The sequence below is a fragment of the Tiliqua scincoides genome, chromosome 3 (genome assembly GCF_035046505.1).
Source record: "Tiliqua scincoides isolate rTilSci1 chromosome 3, rTilSci1.hap2, whole genome shotgun sequence".
NCBI lineage: Eukaryota > Metazoa > Chordata > Lepidosauria > Squamata > Scincidae > Tiliqua > Tiliqua scincoides.
Genome location: NC_089823.1, coordinates 241,832,525 through 241,854,464, shown reverse-complemented (window position 1 = coordinate 241,854,464; position 21,940 = coordinate 241,832,525). Strand labels below are relative to the sequence as shown.

General features: G+C 50.6%; 1 protein-coding gene across 11 annotated transcripts in view; it reads right to left on the bottom strand.

Annotated features, from left to right (window-relative positions):
* Positions 1-21,940, bottom strand: part of DLG1 (discs large MAGUK scaffold protein 1) — a 157,931-nt gene that overhangs the window by 113,735 nt on the left and 22,256 nt on the right. For all 11 annotated transcript variants that reach the window (XM_066622541.1, XM_066622543.1, XM_066622544.1 and 8 more), the window contains exon 4: positions 8,028-8,201. In XM_066622541.1, the coding sequence (XP_066478638.1) occupies positions 8,028-8,201 (174 nt within the window). The remainder of the gene's footprint in view (positions 1-8,027; positions 8,202-21,940) is intronic.

Genomic DNA, 21,940 nt, shown 5'->3' with positions numbered 1-21,940 from the left:
GATTTGCCTGGTATTCTTCCCCCAACATGCACGTCAAAACGGATCGCAGCATGATCACTGTTCCCCAATGGCTCAGTAACGTTTACATCTCTAACCAGGTCCTGTGTACTGCACAATATTAAATCTAGAGTCACCTGTCCTCTGGTGGGCTCCGTGACTAGCTGCTCTAAGCCACAGTCATTTAGCACGTCAAGATATCCGGTCTCCTTATCGTGACCAGAACACAAATTGACCCAGTCAATATGAGGATAATTGAAGTCCCCCATGATTACAACCCTGTCCCTCCTTGTCACCTCCCAGATCTGTTTCCTCATTTCAAGGTCCCCATCCGATTTCTGGTCTGGAGGACGATAGCACGCCCCCAGTATTACATCGCTGCACAAGCCTGGTAACTTAACCCACAGAGATTCTACGGTGGAGTCGGACCCACCCACAGATAAGGAGGACCCACCATATGGTACCACCACTGGGTGGAGCCCCAGCAGTTGCTGGCATCCTTCAGCCTCAGAAGACTCTGGTATCGCGCTCTGAATGGTGGTTCTGGAACAGTGTCCTCTCCAGTGTGCAAAGCCTGGGTCAAGTAGGTAAGGAGGATAGACTGTTACCCATGCAGCAAATCCCCCCTCTCCGTGTCACTGAAATGGTCCAATGGAAAGGCAGAACCAATATGGTTCGTTCCAGCGCCTTCCTGCTGGAGCCCCAGCAGCCTCCTCTGTTCCTTCGCCCTCTTCTGCTTGCTCTGTCCCTGCTGCACAAAGGCCCCACACACCACTCCAGCTAAGGGCTCAGCAGGAGTTAGGCAGACTCAGAAGACTCCCAGAGACACCCACCAGAAATAGGCGTGGCCAGAAGCCTGGGCTGTTCAAGCTGTCTGGGTCAGCTTTCTGAGAATGCCCCCACCACTGTGTGAAGCAAGTCTCAGCAGCTCACAGTTCTGCAGTGGCGAAGGCGAGAGAGAAGGGGGTGCAAATTCTGGTAAGGACGGACCTACCGAGTGACACTCCTGGGGCCTGGGACTCAGGGAGAACACGATCCCCAGTGAAGGAAGGTAACCAGGAGTCTCCTATTTGTAGTCGTCATCCCCCCTGCCCCCGCTCCACACCTTTCCTTGGTCAAGTCTGAGAGGAGTACATAAGAACATCAGAAGAGCCCCGTTGGATCAGGTCAAAGAGTCCCATCTACTCCAGCTTCCTGCACCTCCCAGTGGCCCACCAGATGCCTCAGGGAGCACACACATGACAACAAGATACCTGCATCCTGATGCCATTCCCTTGTATCTTGCTTTCAGAGACAGCATGCTCCTAGAACCAGGAGGCTGCACATGCCCATCATGGCTTGTAACCTGTGATGGACTTTTCTTCTAGAAATCTGTCCAATCCCCTTTGAAAGGCATTGAGGTCAGACACCATCACAAAATCCTGCGGCAAGGTGTTCCACAGATTAATTACACGCTGCGTAAAGAAATTTTTTGTCTGTTCCAACACTCAATGTTGGTGGATGTTTCCTGGTTCTGGTACCGTGTGAGAGGGAAAAGAGCATCTCCTATCTACTCCGTCCAGCCCTTGCAAAATTCTGTAAGTCTCAATCACATCCCCCTTCAGGGACAGCAAGGCAGACAACAGGAGTGCCCCCACTGTCATCCCAACGCCCCCTTCCCACCAGAGGCTGAACAGTGATGGGAAAATACTCAGCCCTTTGGCTCCTGGGGTGTCTGCGGACATAAGACCAACTGCATGCCTCTCTGCCAGCAGGATGGGCAGGACCCACAACGGACACCAACACACCCCACCACCAGACAGCGGGGCTTCTGCCATGCCCACGGCATGCCCCTCACATACTAGGAAAGAGGCAAGAGTTGCCCTTTCAAGATGCTACAGAGGCAGGCATGCCAGATCCAAGGCCTTCACTAGCAGGGACAGAGCTAACCCTGGTTGGTTAGTCTGGACACAGTGGCAAAGTGACAAAGAGTGACTTGCACAAAGGCAGGGATGTGCGTGTGCTTGAGGCTCAGTTGGGTCACCACTGCACCATATGGACAGATGTTCCCCAGCACACAGTGAACTGGGTATCATTTTGACAAGTGAAGAACAGGAACTCTCAGGGGAGGGAGGGGCCCCAAGCATGCCCTACTGCCCAGCCGCTCCAGTCTCAAAAACAAGCCAACTCTCTTGGGCAGGGCTACCCAGGGAATCTGCATAGTCCACTCCGCCACTGCCATCAGGACAAGGACCACAGCTCAACTCGAGGGCGGGGGTGATCTTGGAGCTCACCGGCACGCAGCCTGGGAGTGAGACCAGTGAGTGTTTATCATGTGCCTGCGTGGGAAAGGCTGAGAGAGAGAGAGAGAGAAACGGGTCTTTGTTGCCAGTCAGCCACTGGGAACTTGACCAAAACGCAGAACCCATGCCCAGGGTCACCCAATAAGCCAACTGTCAGGAGATTTAAGACAGACCAATGAAACATTTCTGCACACAGCGTATCCATTTTAATCTACGGAACCACGACTGGAAGACACGGCGACAGCCACCAGCTTGGACAGCTTCAAAAGGTCAAAATTAACGGAGGATGAGGGACCTGCCAAGGGTAACTAGTCACAATGGCCGACTGCTGCCTCCAGGTTCAGAAGCACAGGCCTGAGTGCCAGCCAGGGCGCTTGTGGGCTTCTCAAGCGGGGGACAAGGTGGACGCCTGAGCCTGCAGGGCCTTCCCAAAGCTCTCTGGATCTCCCCACTTGACGCATCTCCAGCAGGACTGACGGGCGCTCGAGCTGTCATTCCTGGGCAGCGGGAAAGCACACAGGCTCTTGCGCACAGAGGGAATCATGGCCAAGGCCCCAATCATCTGTGTGTTCCAAAGGTCATCAGGGCTTCAGAGAATTCCCCAAGGACCACCAGGAAATCCTTCAGGCACTTCCATCACCACCCCCACCCGCCCCACGGAGAACCGCGGCTGTATTTGCCCTGCTGCTGCTGCAGGGTATCTGTTTGTGGCATTATCCTCCAGCAGGGACACTTTCTGCCATTTCTTTTCAAGCCACAGAGCCTAGAAGAAGATGGAGTCCTATTCCTGGATGCCTTGTAGGGCAACATGAACAGCACCCCCTGGAAAACGTGCCCCACACTCACCTGGGGTGTCTAGTGCTGAATGGGGAATAAGGTGGCGCCTGGCTTGCAGGAGCCTGGCAATGCTGCCCATTCAACCCGCAAAGCCTGCAGCTGGAAATCTACTTTGGCAACATTGCCACCTAGTGGCCACAGTCCAGCCCATCACAGACTTACCCCAGATCTGCAATGGGGCAGAGACTCCATGAGTATTAGGCTGTTTAAGAGAGGGGTGCATCACACACATTCCTCCCAAAGCCAATCGGGAGCAATAACTTATGCAAGGTATAAGTCAGCACCCAACACCTGCCTGGAGACGGCCACTGAATGTCAGCACTCTCAGAGTCCAGCCGGACAGCTCCGCACCTGCAGGACACCTGCTCAGGCCCTTTTCCTAGAGGGCTGGTTTGGAAGAGAGTTTTCAATGAACACCCACTTCAGCGCACAAGTCACTAAAAGAAGTGAAGGTGCGGCCACTTCGGCTGAGTGTGCGTCACGCCCAAGGACAGCAGCTCCTCAGGCCCGCAGACTCACTGGACGATGGCTGAGAAGAGGATGTGGAACTGGCTCAGAGAGCAGCAGCCCAACGCCAGCCCACAGAAGCAGGACATTTCTAAGACTCTTGACGCATCTCCATACCTGACTGAGAACAAATCCCACGGTGGGAGGGCAGGAGCCCCTGCTGCAGTTCTCTCTTCTCCCAGATGCACAGGAGGCCACAACCCCAGTTTGTGGGCCTTGTGGTAAGGGGGTGGCCAAAGCTGCGTGGCCAAGCAAAAGCGTGGCAGGGCTTCCTCCCTTGCCAAGACCAGAGGCTGCTCCAGTGAATGCGCTGCTGGGGGCCCAAACTGGAACCAATGCCCGGCCTCCAGTGTGCCAAGAAAGCCCCCCGCCCAGGTTGATGCCTGCAGGAAGGCCTGCTGTTTTCCTGCCCCTGCAGGAGGTCACTGTCAGAGGCCCTCTGGGCGCCTGTGGTCAGAGAAGAGGTGGGCGAGGCGGGGGGGCCTCTTGATTGTGACCTGATCCCCACCCTCTGGGAGGCCTGCCTGCTGCCTAGGTCATGGCCCTGCAAATGGTCGATTCTTCCTAGTCCTGCAGAAACCACTGTTTCTAGTGCTGCTCGGGCTGTGGCGTCCAACTGCTCCTGTTCTGTTACTTCAACGGTTGCTGTTTTGTTGTGTGCTGCCTGACTTGTGTCATTCAACACAAATCAAATGCTGTCCATCACTGACAGAGGAGCACAGCCTCTGCCACCCCACAGCTGATCCTTCCTGCACCCTTTCCTGAACTAGCTACCTGAACTCTGCAATTTGCTGCATCCTCAGAGAAGGGTTCACCTGAGGAAATCAGACTTGTTCTGCCACCCACATTCTACCACAGGAAATGCAGCCATGTCCTTTCCTTCCTTCTCTGCCTGCAGCCTGCATGACTCCTAAGAGAACCACAGAGGTTCTTCCCCTTCCTGGCGGCCCCAACACAGGGCCAAGCAGAGCTGCAGGCCTTCTTCAGGGCTAGGTATGGCTGGGTGGTAGGAACCTCATTAGTGCTTGGAAACCACAGGCAACATGTGGCCTTGGGCAACACATGACCCTGGCCTTGGAGAGACCAGAGGAGAGGTGCTGTGGTCTCATCATGACATGATGCCCAGAACACCTCAGGCATATTCAGGTGCTACTGGACAAACAGGAGTGGCCACAGTGCTGCCCAAACCCATCTCTACTGAAAAGCTGCCCAGGAAATCCAGCACAGACATTCTAGACTTCTCAAAAACTAGGAGGCTGGTAAGAAGAAAGCAGAAAGAGAATGTCGTGCTCAGGTAAGGAGCTGGGCAGAATGGGGTGGTGACAGTGGCAAGGAAGGGGTGGATCCGGCCCCAAAAGGGGAAGAGGGTCCGCCCAATCCAGACTCCCTCCCTGGGCCTGATCCGCCTTCATGGGTCATCACTGGCGTAGGTCCAAGTTGACCCACTGGGCCCACAGGGGCTTACCCCAAGGCAAGGGAACAAATATTCTCTTACCCTGAGGAGGCCCCCCCAAAGCCAAAATTCCCCTGTGGGAGGCAGTGGACAGCATGTTGGCACTGCTGCATTGCTCCACATAAATTTGCGGTAGATTGGGCTGTTGGTTCTCGTCTAAGAGGCAGGTCCTTTTCTGGATAGGTAACTGATTGAAGGTAAAGAACCCAGGAGACGGAATAAATGGCCATTTTCCAGGCTGGATTGAACTAAGAAGTAAGATTCCTCGTGGATTTGGACTGGAGCTTCCTAAGTTGTGCATAAAGCACCTGGAGTTGGGGAAGGCAGTGAGGCAGAACACACCAAACTAATCCAGCTGCTAAAACTCAGCACCAACTGTGAAGGGCTCCCAAAGGACCTTTCCATACTGGATGGATGAGCAACCCAAAGGCAAATCTGGTTCAATATCCACAAATGTCCAAGTGATGAGCAAAAACTTGGGGCAAAATTTCCCCATTTCACATATGCACAGATGGGGTCTCAGCAATCAGAGATGAGCCAGGAAAAGTATCTGAGGACAGCGACACACAGCTCAGGCAAAACGCCGATTCACTGCACAGCAGTAGTGAAAGCAGCCAAGGCCCTGCTAGGGGCCCCTTAGGAGAGGAACGATGGGCAGGACGGCCCATATAATATGGCTCACACAGAGGTCTGTGGTGCAGCCCGTTTGCAGTGTGCAGTTCTAGTTGGTACACCTCAAGGAGGACACAGTGGAGCTGGAAAGTTGCAGAAGGGAACTCCCAGAATGACCAGAGGGGGCCGGTGCATCTTTCCTGTGATGTAAAGAAGGCAATTCACTGAAGGAGGCTTTGGTTGCACGTGGCACGAAGAGGAAAGCTTTTTCCCTCCTCTAAACACACTCAAACAAGGGGTCATACAAGGAAATGGACTGCCAGGATGGGCAAGGGAGAAACACCGTCACACAGGCAATCTGTAAAATTCATTACCACAAGATGTCACAGACTGAGAGAGGCGGAAGGCATCTTGGGTCATCTAGCCCAGGGGTGTCAGTCAGCAGGTCGCTGGGTCAGATGCTCTTTATCTAGCCCAGGGGTGCTCAAACTTTCAACTTTAGGGATGCTGGACCTTTAACAAGTGTATAGAAGAGAGAATTTCAGCAGGTGCAGCTTGTCATCTGTGGGATGACAAGTTGCACCTGCTGCAATTCTCTCTTCTATACACTTGTTAAAGGTCCAGCATCCCTAAAGTTGAAAGTTTGAGCACCCCTGATCTAGCCCATGTGATAACTGGCACTTTCTGCAGAGGCTCTGGGAAGGAGAGGCCTCAGAAGGCAAGGAACACTATGGGGGAAGAGGCAGGCCATCAGGAGTGAGAGAGAGGGGCGCTCTGAGAGCCCAAACATCATGCGGGTCACCTTCTCAGAGTGCCACTTCTGCTGAGGCACCACCTTGCAGAACACCTGAGCTGCAAAATGTTGCCTCAGCAGAAGCGGCACAGCTAAAGGGAGGCCCGTGAGGCACAAGAGGGGTAATTCCTCCCATATCTTGAAAATACGACAAAGATTCAAATACTTTCTCTTCTGTCATTTGCAGCTCATGCATTCCTATGCGGGAACAAAGTGCACACCTCTGTCATCTCAAAACATAAGAACAGCCCTGATGGATCAGACCCAGGACAAACCTAGTCCTGCTTCCGGTATCTCACAGTGGCCCACCAGATGCCTCAGGGAGCACACAAGACAACAAGACACCCGTATCCTGTTGCCACTCCTTTCACCTGGCATTCTAAGGCAGCTTACTTCAGGAGTGGACCTCAGCATCAGTGGAATTCCTTATCCACGGAGGGAAGGGGGATGGAACCAGCCCTGCAGATAAGGAGAGCCCACTGTACCGTTTTCCTGCCCATTCTCCCAGTTCGGGGAGATCCTTCCAGAGCTCTTCACAGTCCTTTCTTGTCTTCATCAATCAAAAACGTTTAGCATCACCGGCAAACTTGGCCACCTCACAGCGTATCCCTGACTCCATGTCATTTATGAACAGGTTGAAAAGCACCAGTCCCAGGACAGATCCTTGGGGCACAGCACTTTTCACGTCTCTCCATCGTGAAAACTGCCCAGACTCAGAACAAGCCCTCCCCCTCCTCCTATGTGAGAGCCCTTCAGGTCCCTGAAGGTGCTGCACATCATCCTGTCTCCCGAGTCTGTTCTTCTCAGGGCAGGAGGTCTGGTCTAGAGGGTAGAGCCTCCATTTGCCTGAAGATTAACATCCACAAGGTCGCCAGTTCGAGGCCACCGGCACCGTGCGACCTTGAAGCAGCTGGCAAGCTGCAGCTGAGCTGTTCCATCTGCTCGGAGCGTGGGAGGATGGAGGCCAGAATGTTAAACCAGATCGGAGTGTAACAGCTTGAATGTGGTGGTTCTTGAAAGAGAGAACCTTCTTTCAATTTGTAAAAATCCCTGCGTGGATTTAATAAGCCTGCCTGTGTAAACCGCCTTGAATAAAGTCTTGAATAAAGACCAAGAAAGGCGGTATATAAATACTGTATATTATATTATTATTATTATTCTCCAGGCTAAAAAGCGAAAGTAGAACCTAACATAGTCACAAGGCCATCCACTTATCCACCCAAGAACCTGAAACCAGTCCTTCATCCGCAGCAAACTTCTGAGCACGAAGCCACTGTCCTCGTACGATCCCCCTGCTTTCCTAATCTCATCGTCATTCCATTAATCATCCCATCCTCTGCTCGTCAAAGTTTCACCTTCACACACTGCAGCAAACAGCTTCGCTTCTATAGTTTCCCAGAGATCACGGGAACTGAACAATAAGCAGAAGTGTCAGGACTCAGGAAGCCAAAAGGAGAATTATTTTGTGATCAGTGTAAAGAGTGTAACGCAAAAAAGTTCCACACAAAACCCCAACTGTTTTGGAAAGAATAAAAGATTCCCCTACCTTGACTGGCGAAATATGAGCGTGAGAAACAAAGCCATGGACACTTTCAATTTGTGAGAGGTTCTTCTCGGATACGTGGACAAGTTCTGGAGCAGTCACCTCACTGGGCACCTGGGGAGAGGAGCTCTGCTCTGCTGAAGGCGATGGGGAGCCGTCATCCGGAGAGTGATACTTCTGCAAGAATTCACAAACAGGAAGACCTTACAAGAAGGACTCAGAACAGCACAGTCTGTTCCTGTCTGGAAATGTTCACAGCCATGACAGGCCCACTGCACCAGAGGACAAGAGCACATCCCAGCTCCCTCAGACAACTGGCTCTTGTCCCCAAGACAGTCCCCCACCCACCCAGGTTACAAAGGCTGCTATGCTGCCTTCCTGCAAGCTGACTGGAGGCATACACAATGAAAAGCACAAAATGCAGAGGAGCAGCAGCAGGCAGCAACTCAACCCTCAGAAGGCCAACTCCACACCCCTGGACAAGCAAAAGACCAGAAAAGGATGCAGGCTTCACCTGCCCTCAAGAGTAGCCAGGCCTCCTGGGGGAGAGAGTCATCCACAATAAGACACGTCCCCCTCTTCCTCCCCTGCCCCAATTCCGCAGGCCAGGACACACTGGGAAAGAGGATCTCTGCTACCAGTTCCAAAGAAAGCAGCCCTCCCCCCTTTGAAGGTCCAAAGCATTGAGGCTGCCACAGTCAAAAGCAGCGCTTTGTGGAGTTGTGCTCCAGCTGCGGGCTTCAAGAACCAGAGTGATGTGACCCTAGCAGAGGCTGCCCTGCTGGAAACCAGATAGCATTTCCAAAGTCAGTCACTGCATAGCTCGATGGGGGGGGAGAGCAGCAGACACTTCTGATTGCAACGGAGACACAAAGAAAAGAACCATCTGGACAGACACCACATCACTGGACAGAGATCACTAACAACACAGAGATCCACATGAAGCAATAATAAACTCGCTACTGCAATGGAACTCAAATAGGCTCCGTGATGTGCTTCCCAAAGGCAATTTTGCACATATATGGCAAACAGGCTCCCCTTCCCCAACCCCAGAGACAACCAACTGGCCAGTACTTCCTCCAAAGCGAGGGTGTCCAAAGTTTTTGGCAGGAGGGCCACATCATCTCTCTGACACTGTGTCGGGGGCCAAGGGGGAAAAAAGAATTAATTTACATTTAAAATTCGAATAAATTTACATAAGTTTACAGTTAGTTGGCAACCTTCAGTCTCGAAAGACTCTGGTATCGCGCTCTGAAAGGTGGTTCTGGAACAGCGTCTAGTGTGGCTGAAAAGGCCGATTCAGGAGTGACAATCCCTTCCACACTGGGAGCAAGTGCAGTCTGTCCCTGGCCTGTCTCCCTGGCTATGGGCCTTCCTTCTTTGCCTCTTAGCCTCAGACTGTTGGCCAAGTGTCTCTTCAAACTGGGAAAGGCCATGCTGCACAGCCTGCCTCCAAGCGGGCCGCTCAGAGGCCAGGGTTTCCCACTTGTTGAGGTCCACTCCTAAGGCCTTCAGATCCCTCTTGCAGATGTCCTTGTATCGCAGCTGTGGTCTACCCGTAGGGCGCTTTCCTTGCACGAGTTCTCCATAGAGGAGATCCTTTGGGATCCAGCCATCATCCATTCTCACGACATGACCGAGCCAACGCAGGCGTCTCTGTTTCAGTAGTGCATACATGCTAGGGATTCCAGAACGTTCCAGGACTGTGTTGTTTGAAACTTTGTCCTGCCAGGTGATGCCGAGAATACGTCGGAGGCAGCACATGTGGAAAGCATTCAGTTTCCTCTCCTGTTGTGAGCGGAGAGTCCATGACTCGCTGCAGTACAGAAGTGTACTCAGGACGAAAGCTCTGTAGACCTGGATCTTGGTATGTTCCGTCAGCTTCTTGTTGGACCAAACTCTCTTTGTGAGTCTGGAAAACGTGGTAGCTGCTTTACCGATGCGTTTGTTTAGCTCGGTATCAAGAGAAAGAGTGTCGGAGATCGTTGAGCCAAGGTACACAAAGTCATGGACAACCTCCAGTTCATGCGCAGAGATTGTAATGCAGGGAGGTAAGTCCACATCCTGAACCATGACCTGTGTTTTCTTCAGGCTGATTGTCAGTCCAAAATCTTGGCAGGCCTTGCTAAAACAATCCATGAGCTGCTGGAGATCTTTGGCAGAGTGGGTAGTGACAGCTGCATCGTCGGCAAAGAGGAAGTCACGCAGACATTTCAGCTGGACTTTGGATTTTGCTCTCAGTCTGGAGAGGTTGAAGAGCTTTCCGTCTGATCTGGTCCGGAGATAGATGCCTTCTGTTGTAGTTCCAAAGGCATGCTTCAGTAGGACAGCTGAAGTTATGTAAACTTATGTAAATATAAGTTTACATAAATGACTATATTAAAGATGAACTTATATGAATGAATGAATGGTCTATAAAGGGCCTTGCACAAAGCAAGGCTGGCTTTTCCTTTGCTGCTGCTACTGCAACACAGACGTGAAACAACAAGCAGTGGAGGGAGCCCTCATCCCACAGCTAACGAGAGGTCAAACAGTCGCCCTCACGCTGAGAGCAGTTATGTTGGGCCAGTGTGGGCTCCATCAAATCTATGGAGGGCGAGAGGCTCATTGGAGACTGGGGGCTCCCTGAGGGCCACATTGAGAGGCCTCGAGGGCCACAAGTGGCCCCAGGGCAGGGTTTGGGCACCCCTGCTCCAGAGGCATGGTGGTGGCCACAAAAACGTCCTTCCTCTCTTCCCTTGGCAAGCGCATTTCAACTCCAAGGTTGAGAACATAAGAACAGCCCCACTGGATCAGGCCATAGGCCCATCTAGTCCAGCTTCCTGTATCTCACAGCAGCCCACCAAATGCCCAGGGGAGTACACCAGATCACTGGCATAGCCCAGTTCTAAAATCAGGAGACTGCACATACGCAACATGGCTTGTAACCCGTAATGGATTTTAACTCCAGAAACTTGTCCAATCCCCTTTTAAAGGCATCTAGGCCAGATGCCGTCACCACATCCTGTGGCAAGGAGTTCCACAGACCAACGACACGCTGAGTAAAGTAATATTTTCTTTTGTCCTAACTTTCTCAACACTCAGATTTAGTGGATGTCCCCTGGTTCTGGTGTTACGTGAGAGTGTAAAGAGCATCTCTCTATCCACTCTGTCCATTCCCTGCATAATTTAGTATGTCTCAATCATGACCCCCTCAGGCGTCTCTTTTCTAGGCTGAAGAGGCCCAATCGCCGTAGCCTTCCCTCATAAGGAAGGTGCCCCAGCCCCGTAATCATCTTAGTCGCTCTCTTTTGCACCCTTTCCATTTCCACTATATCCTTTTTGAGATGTGGCGACCAGAACTGGACACAATACTCCAGGTGTGGCCTTACCAAAGACTTGTACAACGGCATTATAATATTAGCCGTTTTGTTCTCAATACCTTTTCTAATGATTCTAAGCATAGAATTAGCCTTCTTTACTGCTGCTGCACTTTGGGCTGACACTTTCATCGACCTGTCCATCACCACCCCAAGATCTCTCTCCTGATCTGTCACAGACAGCTCAGAACCCATCAGCCTATACGTGAAGCTTTGATACTTTGCTCCAATGTGCATTTCTTTACATTTAGTTACACTGAAACGCAACTGCCATTTTGTTGCCCATTCTCCCAGTTTGGACAGATCCTTCTGGAGTTCTTCACAATCTCTTCTGGTCTTCATGACTCAGAAAAGTTTTGTGTCGTCTGCAAATTTAGCCACCTCACTGCTCAAATCTGTCTCCAGGTCATTTATGAAGCGGTTGAAAAGCGCCAGTGCCAAAACAGATCCTTGGGGCACACCGCTTTTCACCTCTCTCCATTGTAAAGAATGCCCACTGACAACCAATCTCTGCTTTCTGGTCTTCAACCAGTTCCCAATCCAGGAGAGGATGTGCCCTCTAATTTTCTGTGAAGTTTTCTCAGTAGCCTTTGGTGAGGAATCGTGTCAAATGCCTGCTGAAAGTCCAGATGTATAATATCCACAGGTTCTCCCACATCCACATGCCTGTTGACCTTTTCCGAAGAATTCTAAAAGGTTTGTGAGGCAAGACTTACCCTTACAGAAGCCAGGCTGATTCTCCCTCAGCAAGGCTTGTTCGTCTATGTGTTTTCAGATTCTATCTCTGATGAGGCATTCCACCATCTTACCTGGAATAGACATTAGGTTGACCAGTCTATAGTTTCCCGGGCTCCTCTGCTTCCTTTTTTAAAGATTGGTGTGATATTTGCTATCCTCCAATCTTCTGGCACTGTGGCCGTTTTAAGGGACAAGTTGCATATTGTAGTCAACAGAGCAGCAACTGCATTCTTCAAGTCCTTTATAACTCTTGGGTGGATGCTGTCAGGACCCGGAGACTTATAGATTTTTAATTTGTCAATTAGGTCTGTAATGTTTTCTCTTTTAGCCTCTATCTGACTTAACTCCTCGGTCAGGAGGGGCCGTTTAGACAGCAGTATCTGTCTGAGGTTTTCTGCCGTGAAGAGAGATGCAAAGCATTTATTTCTCTGCCATCTCTAAGTCTCCTTTTATCTCCCCTTTCCCTCCCTCACCATCCAGAGGGCCAACCGCTTCTCTGGCGGGTTTCCTGCTTCTAACGTAATTGAAGAAGCTTTTATTATTCCCCTTAATGCTGCTGGCAATGTGTTCCTCATAGTCTCGCTTGGCCTCCAGTATCACCTTCTTACATTTCTTCTGCCACAGTTTATGTTCCTTTTTATTCTCCTCATTAGGGCATTTATGGAAGGAAGCTTCCTTGCCCTCTACAGTCTCTCTAACTTGGCTCGTTAGCCATGGGGGCACCCTCCTGGACTTAATCGAGCCCTTCTTTCATTGTGGTATACACCTCTGCTGGGCCTCTATTACTGTTGTTTTAAGCAGCCTCCATGCACTCTGGAGAGATTGGACTCTTTTTACCCTCCCTTTCAACCTCCTTCTAACCAGCCTCCTCATTTGAGGGAAGGCCGCCCATCGGAAGTCAAGGGTTTTTGTGAGAGATTTGCCTGGTATTCTTCCCCCGACGTGCAGGTCGAAACACATCGCAGCATGATCACTGTTCCCCAATGGCTCAGTAACGTTTACATCTCTAACCAGGTCCTGCGTACCGCACAATATTAAATCCAGAGTCACCTGTCCTCTGGTGGGCTCCATGACTAGCTGCTCTAAGGCACAGTCATTTAGCACGTCAAGAAATCCGGTCTCCTTTTCGTGACCAGAACACAAATTGACTCAGTTTATATGAGGATAACTGAAGTCCCCCATGATTACAACCCTGTCCCTCCTTGTCACTTCCTGATCTGTTTCCTCATCTCAAGGTCCCCATCCGATTTCTGGTCTGGAGGACGATAGTACGCCCCCTGTATTACATCGCTCCTCAGGTCTGGTAATTTAACCCATAGAGATTCTACGGTGGAGTCTGACCTGCCTTCAATCTCTACTTTGCTGGATTCTATCCCTTCCTTAACGTCAATGGCCACCCCACCTCCAACACGCCCCTGCCTGTCCCTCCTGTAGAGTTTATAGCCTGGGATTGCGGTATCCCACTCATTTTCCTCATTCCACCAGGTTCCCGTTATGTCCACTATGTCAATGTTTTCCCTTGTCACCAGACATTACAGTTCTCCCAACTTTGCTCGGAGACTTCGGGCATTTGCATAAAAGCTTTTGTACATGGAATGCCCCAGGATGGGCTACTTTTTCGCTCCTTTGTACCAGCATTCTCTCATTGTGCCAAACCGTCTATCACATCCCATCATGCTACCATTCCCAATTTCTTCTCCTACTCTTTCTTTACCTTGTTGTTCTCTAACCTCCCCATCCTCGTCCCCTCGGCTCCTGTCAGCTTTCCCCCAGGGATCAGTTTAAAAGCTGCTCTGCCACCTTTTTAATGTTACACACCAGCAGTCTGGTTCCGTTCTGGTTCAAGTGGAGCCCGTCCCTCTTGTACAGGCCCCGTTTGTCCCAAAGCGTTCCCCAGTGCCTAACGAATCTAACCCCTCCTCCCTACACCACCGTCTCAGCCACACATTGAGACCCCTGATCTCCTCCTGCCTAGCTGACCCTGCGTGTGGAACAGGTAGCACTTCAGAGAACGCTACCTTTGAGATCCTGGCTTTCAGCTTCCTACCTAATAGCCTAAATGTGGCCTCCAGGACCTCCCGGCTACACTTTTCCACATCGTTGGTGCTGACATGCACCACAACCGCTACCTCCTCCCCAGCACTATCTACCAGCCTGTCTAGATGAGAAGTGATGTCCGCGACCTTCGCACCAGGTAGGCAAGTCGCCATGCGGTCCTCACATTCGTCGCAAACCCCCCCTCTCTATGTTTCTAATAATCAAATCCCCCCACTACAAGAAGCCCCCGAATCCCTCCCGCCGAGAAGTATCTTGAGTGCATTCGGATATGGGCCCGTCCCCTGGAGAACGAGTCCCCCCTAGAGGATTCTTTCCCTCCTCTCCAGAATGATGTCCTCCAGCCCTGTGACTTCGCACCTGGGCTGCTGAGGAGCTGCATGCCTGAAGGTGGGATGAAACCTGATCGTCCCCGGAAGTCTCCCCACAGTCCTTCTCTGCCTGCCTCTGCTTCTCCAGGTCCGCCACCAAGGCTTCAAGGGAGCTGATGCGTTCCCTGAGAGCCTGGAGCTCCTTGCACCGAGGACACACCCATGACTTATGCCCCAGAGGCATATAGTCATACATGTAGCACTCAATGCAAAACACTGGATAGCCCCCAACCTGCTGCTGGCTGCCTCACCGCATAGTTTTTGTTTGTTTATTTGTTTAGGGGTACTTAAAAACCCTTCATGGGTTTGCTGCCCTCTTCTCAAGGGAAGAGAAGGGCAGTGTCTGGGGCCCTGACTTCCTCGCCCTGCTGCTGAACTCACACAGATGCTAAACTCGCTGTGCCTCACCTGGCACTTGGTTCCCGAGGCACTTGGTTTCCCAGAGGCCACATGCACTTCTGCAGAGAGCGTTTTTCCATTTCCAGAGAGATCTTTTCCATTACAACTCTGTCCTTTTTGAGATGTGGCGAACAGAACTGGACACAATACTCCAGGTGTGGCCTTACCATCCATTTGTACAACAGCATTATAATATTAGCTTTTTGTTCTCAATGCCTTTTCTAATGATCCCAAGCACAGAATTGGCCTTTTTCACTGCCGCCGCACATTGGGTCGACACTTTCATTGAGCTGTCCACCACCACCCCAAGATCACTCTCCTGATCCATCACAGGAACCTCAGAACCAATTAGCCTTTATGTGAAGTTTGGATTCTTTGCCCCAATGTGCATGACTTTACACTTACTAACATTGAAACACATCTGCCATTTTGCTGCCCAGTCTCACAGTTTGGAGAAATCCTTCTGGAGCTCCTCACAATCACTTCTGGTCTTCACCACTCTGAAAAGTTTGATGTCATTTGCAAACTTAGCCACCTCGCTGCTCAACTCTGTCTCCAGGTCATTTATGAAGAGGTTGAAAAGCACCGGTCCCAGGGCAGATCTTTGGGGCACACCGCTTTTCACCTCTCTCCATTCTGAAAATTGCCCATTGACACCCACTCTTTGTTTCCTGGTCTTCAACCAGTTCTCAACCCAGGAGAGGACCTGCCCTCTAATTTTCTGACTGTGGAGTTTTCTCAGCAGCCTTTGGTGAGGGACCGTGTCCAACGCCTTCCGAAAATAAAATTATGGAAAAATAATATCCATGAGTTCTCCTGCATCCACATGTGTCCCATCTGGTTAAAAACATAGCATTCTTAACAGTTCTTTAACAGCCAAGAAATGAAATGCACAATCCTGTAGTGTGGCCATCAGAAGCTTCCAAAATCTGCAATGCCAGCCCCAAACAAAACTGCTGCCAACAATTTGGCCTTGGTATGCTATGAAGACACAGTCAGCCAGGCTGCCCCATCCCAGAAAGGGCAGTTAGCCCACCAGCCCTCATGGCCAGGACACTTTCTCCAGGACAGATGTCACCCAGACATCCCAGCTCAGTGCTGGGTCCAAACTGCAGACCTGGCTCTGCGTGTGATGCGCAAACCCTTTCAGAATCAGCTGACAGTCCAGGATCTGAGCCACAGGCCTCCTCACAAGAGGCACGTCTGCCTTGACCTGCACGTAAGCCCTCTTCCTGACCACCACCAATACCCACGTAAGAACGGGTCAGACACAGGCCCCTCAACCAGTACCAAATGGAAAACGGAAAAGAGAGAGGCAAAGTCAATCCATATATTGGGGACACAACTCAAACTTTCAGGTAACCTTCCCCAGTGGGGCTGGACCGAGAGGTTGAACAGAGTGGCAGGCAACATGGGTCGGGTCAAACACTGCATATGTCTGGCCCAGCGACCAAGCAGCAGACCTCCAGCCCTGCTCTCCAAGAACACCCACAGTAACTGCAAAACAGCCCTCCAAAGCCCTCTTCTGCCAAGGTGGTTCAGAAGGCACTCTGGTCAATGGCACCACGAGCCATCAAGAGGTTCAAAACTCCACAGTCAGGGAATTAGAGGACAGGTCCTCTCATGGATTGAGAACTGGTTGGAGGCCAGGAAACAGAGAATGGGTGTCAATGGGCAATTTTCACAATGGAGAGATGTGGAAAGCGGTGTGCCCCAAGGATCTGTCCTGGGACTGGTGTTTTTCAACCTCTTCATAAATGACCTGGAGACAGGGTTGAGCAGTGAGGTGGCTAAGTTTGCAGACGACATCAAACTTTTCAGAGCGGTGAAGACCAGAAGTGATTGTGAGGAGCTCCAGAAGGATCTCTCCAGACTGGCATAAGAACATAAGAACAGCCCCACTGGATCAGGCCATAGGCCCATCTAGTCCAGCTTCCTGTATCTCACAGCAGCCCACCAAATGCCCCAGGGAGCACACCAGATAACAAGAGACCTCATCCTGGTGCCCTCCCTTGCATCTGGCATTCTGACGTACCCCATTTCTAAAATCAGGAGGTTGCGCATACACATCATGGCTTGTACCCCATAATGGATTTTTCCTCCAGAAACTTGTCCAATCCCCTTTTAAAGGCGTCTAGGCTAGACGCCAGCACCACACCCTGTGGCAAGGAGTTCCACAGACCAACCACACGCTGAGTAAAGAAATATTTTCTTTTGTCTGTCCTAACCCACCCAACACTCAATTTTAGTGGATGTCCCCTGGTTCTGCTACTATGTGAGAGTGTAAAGAGCATCTCCCTATCCACTCTGTCCATCCCCTGCATAATTTTGTATGTCTCAATCATGTCCCCCCTCAGGCGTCTCTTTTCTAGGCTGAAGAGGCCCAAACGCCATAGCCTTTCCTCATAAGGAAGGTGCCCCAGCCCCGTAATCATCTTAGTCGCTCTCTTTTGCACCTTTTCCATTTCCACTATGTCTTTTTTGAGATGCGGCGACCAGAACTGGACACAATACTCCAGGTGTGGCCTTACCATAGATTTATACAACGGCTTTATAATACTAGCCGTTTTGTTCTCAATACCCTTCCTAATGATCCCAAGCATAGAATTGGCCTTCTTCACTGCCGCCACACATTGGGTCAACACTTTCATCGATCTGTCCACCACCACCCCAAGATCTCTCTCCTGATCTGTCACAGACAACTCAGAACCCATCAGCCTATATCTAAAGTTTTGATTTTTTGCCCCAATGTGCATGACTTTACACTTACTGACATTGAAGCGCATCTGCCATTTTGCTGCCCATTCTGCCAGTCTGGAGAGATCCTTCTGGAGCTCCTCACAATCACTTCTGGTCTTCACCACTCAGAAAAGTTTGGTGTCGTCTGCAAACTTAGCCACTTCACTGCTCAACCATGTCTCCAGGTCATTTATGAAGAGGTTGAAAAGCACCGGTCCCAGGACAGATCCTTGGGGCACACCGCTTTTCACCTCTCTCCATTGGGAAAATTGCACATTGACACCCACTCTCTGCTTCCTGGCCTCCAACCAGTTCTCAATCCACGAGAGGACCTGTCCTCTAATTCCCTGACTGTGGAGTTTTTTCAGTAGCCTTTGGTGGGGGACCGTGTCGAACGCCTTCTGAAAGTCCAGATATATAATGTCTACAGGTTCTCCCGCATCCACATGCCTGTTGACCTTTTCAAAAAATTCTATAAGGTTTGTGAGGCAAGACTTACCCTTACAGAAGCCAGGCTGACTCTCCCTCAGCAAGGCCTGTTCGTCTATGTGTTTTGAGATCCTATCTTTGATGAGGCATTCCACCATCTTACCCGGTATAGATGTTAGGCTGACCGGCCTATAGTTTCCCGGGTCCCCCCTCTTTCCCTTTTTAAAAATAGGCGTGACATTTGCTATCCTCCAATCTTCTGGCACCATGGCCGTTTTGAGGGACAAGTTGCATACCTTAGTCAAGAGGTCTGCAACTTCATTCTTCAATTCCTTAATAACTCTTGGGTGGATGCCATCAGGGCCCGGTGACTTATTGATCTTTAATTTATCAATGAGGTCTGAAACATCTTCTCTTTTAACCTCTATCTGACTTAACTCCTCGGTCAGGAGGGGCCGTTCGGGCAGCGGTATCTGCCCAAGGTCTTCTGCCGTGAAGACAGATGCAAAGAACTCATTTAATTTCTCTGCTATCTCTAAGTCTCCTTTTATCTCCCCTTTCCCTCCCTCACCATCCAGAGGGCCAACCGCTTCTCTGGAGGGTTTCCTGCTTCTAACATATTTGAAGAAGCTTTAATTATTCCCCTTAATGTTGCTGGCCATGCGTTCCTCATAGTCTCGCTTGGCCTCCAGTATCACCTTCTTACATTTCTTCTGCCACAGTTTATGTTCCTTTTTATTCTCCTCATTAGGACAAGACTTCAATTTACGGAAGGCAGCTTCCTTGCCCTTCACAGCCTCTCTAACTTGGCTCGTTAGCCATGCAGGCACCCTCCTGGATTCAGTAGAACCCTTATTTCTTTGTGGTATACACCTCTGCTGGGCCTCTATTACTGTTGTTTTAAGCAGCCTCCATGCACTCTGGAGAGATTGGACTCTTTTTACCCTCCCTTTCAACTTCCTTCTAACCAGCCTCCTCATTTGAGGGAAGTCCGCCCGTCGGAAGCCAAGGGTTTTTGTTAGAGATTTGCCTGGTATTCTTCCCCCAACGTGCACGTCAAAACGGATCGCAGCATGATCACTGTTCCCCAATGGCTCAGTAACATTTACATCTCTAACCAGGTCCTGCGTACCGCACAATATTAAATCCAGAGTCACCTGTTCTCTGGTGGGCTCCGTGACTAGCTGATCTAAGCTACAGTCATTTAGCACGTCAAGAAATGGCAGAACGGGCAGCAAAATGGCAGGTGCGCTTCAATGTCAGTAAGTGTAGAGTCATGTACATTGGGGCAAAAAAATCAAAACTTCTCATATAGGCTGATGGGTTCTGAGCTGTCTGTGACAGAACAGGAGAGAGATCTTGGGGTGGTGGTGGACAGGTCGATGAAAGTGTCGACCCAATGTGCAGCGGCAGTGAAGAAGGCCAATTCTATGCTTGGGATCATTAGAAAAGGTATTGAGAACAAAACGGCTAATATTATAATGCTGTTGTACAAATCTATGGTAAGGCCACACCTGGAGTATTGTCTTCACTTCTGGTCGCCGCATCTCAAAAAAGACATAGTGGAAATGGAGAAGGTGCAAAAGAGAGCGACTTACTGGGCTGGGGCACCTTCCTTATGAGGAAAGGCTACGGCATTTGGGCCTCTTCAGCCTAGAAAAGAGAAAAGCCTGATGGGGAACATGATTAAGACATACAAAATTATGCAGGGGATGGACAGAGAGGATAGGGAGATGCTCTTTACACTCTCACATAACACCAGAACCAGAGGACACCCACTAGAGCTGAGTGTTGGGAGAGTTAGAACAGACAAGAGAAAATATTTCTTTACCAGCATGTAATTAGTCTGCGAACTCCTTGCCACAGGATGTGGTGATGGCGCCTGGCCTGGACGCCTTTAAAAGGTGATTGGACAAGTTTACAAGCCATGATGTGTATGTGCAACCTCCTGCTTTTAGAACTGGGCTATGTCAGATGCAAGGGAGGGCACCAGGATGCAGGTCTCTTGTTGTCTTGTGTGCTCCCTGGGGCATTTGGTGGACTGCTGTGAGATACAGGAAGCTGGACTAGATGGGCCTATGGCCTGATCCAGTGTGGCTGTTCTTATGTTCGGCACTCCCTCATTTAGTTTCTGGTATTGATGACTCACTCGGGCAGCCAAGGCTGTTTCTACTCCAAACTGCATCCTGAAGCCACTCTGAGAAAGGCCTAGAGATCATCCGTTCCTTGAGAAATATCTAGACCTGGGCTGCCACATCATGCTCAAGCGCCTGGCCCCAAAATGACAAACTGAAGGCTGGTTGTTAGTTACTGAATGCAGAAGGCACATGGGCAGTCATCTTCAAAAGAGGTCAAAGCACTGCTGAGTAAGGGCAGCTGAAACTGTCATCCATCCCCCCCCCCCACCAACCACTTGTGTCCAGCCCAATAAGCTAAGAGGGGCAAAGGAGGAGACTGCGCAGGGCACCTATCTGTTCAAGAATCCTATCCACATCCTCCAGCTAAACAAGCAGAACAGAATTCAAACCTCCAGCAAAAGCAATTTCTGCAGGAACCTTCACAAGAACAAAGAACCCCCATGTAAATCATAAGGATTCATAAGCCTCCAAGACGAGTTATTCCTAGTAGGTCCTACAACCCTCCAGGAGTCAGAAGCCACTCCAGAGATGTCAGCAAACCTGTAGATATTCTATATCTGAACTTTCAGAAGGCGTTCGACATGGTCCCTCACCAAAGGCTGCTGAGGAAACTCCATAGTCAGGGCAGGTCCTCTCCTGGATTAGGTTGAGGACCAAGAAACAGAGAATGGATGTTAACGGACAATTCTCACAATGGAGAGAGGTGAAAAGCAGTGTGCCCCAAGGATCTGTCCTGGGACTGGTGTTTTTCAACTTGTTCATAACAACCTGGAGTTGGGGATAAGCAGCGAGGAGGCTAAGTTCGCAGACGGCACTAAATTTTTCCAGATAGTGGAGACCAGAAGGGATTGTGAAGAGTTCCAGAAGGGTCTCTCCAAAGTGTGGGGAATAGGCAACAAAATGGCAGGAGCGCTTCAATGTAAGTACAGGTGTGCGTCGCTTAGCAACCTTCCAAACAATGGCCGTCCACATACATGACAACAACCAGTCCTCTGCACCTTCTCCTCTACAGGAAACCACCCACTAGCAGAATCCTCCTGCGCCCCCTGGCTGCCCCTGAAAGTCCCACTAAAAGCACCCTGAAAGTTTTCCCTGCCGCTTGCTGCCACTCCTGGCCAGGACTGGCAGGGCCAGCCATTGGGCAGTGTTTCGACTGGCTGGCTGCTGGTTTACTGCCAGCTCCACTTCTCACTCAGGGCGCTGCTGCAGCTTCCTCCGCCTGTTTCTAAGCCCCCACAGAGGAGTCTGTGTGCTTAAGCACCACTCTCCAGTCCCCCACCTATTTTGGCTTTTGTGCATTTTAACAGGCGCTGCAGCGAGCAGGAAAGCTGGCAGCAGAGCTGCGTACAAAGCTTCGGTTGGAGGAAAGGCAGAGGACAAAAGAGAAAACGCTTTTCTCTTTAGTACTGAGAACAAAACGGTTAACATAATGCCGTTGTACAAATCTATGGTAAGGCCACACCTGGAGTATTGTGTCCAGTTCTGGTCGCCACATCTCAAAAAGGATATAGTAGAAATGGAAAAGGTGCAAGAGAGAGCGACTAAGATGATTACGGGGCTGGGGCACCTTCCTTATGAGGAAAGGCTACGGCTTTTGGGCCTCGTCAGCCTGGAAAAGAGACGCCTGACAGGGGGACATGAGTGAGACATAGAAAATCATGCAGGGGAAGGATAGAGTGGATAGAGAG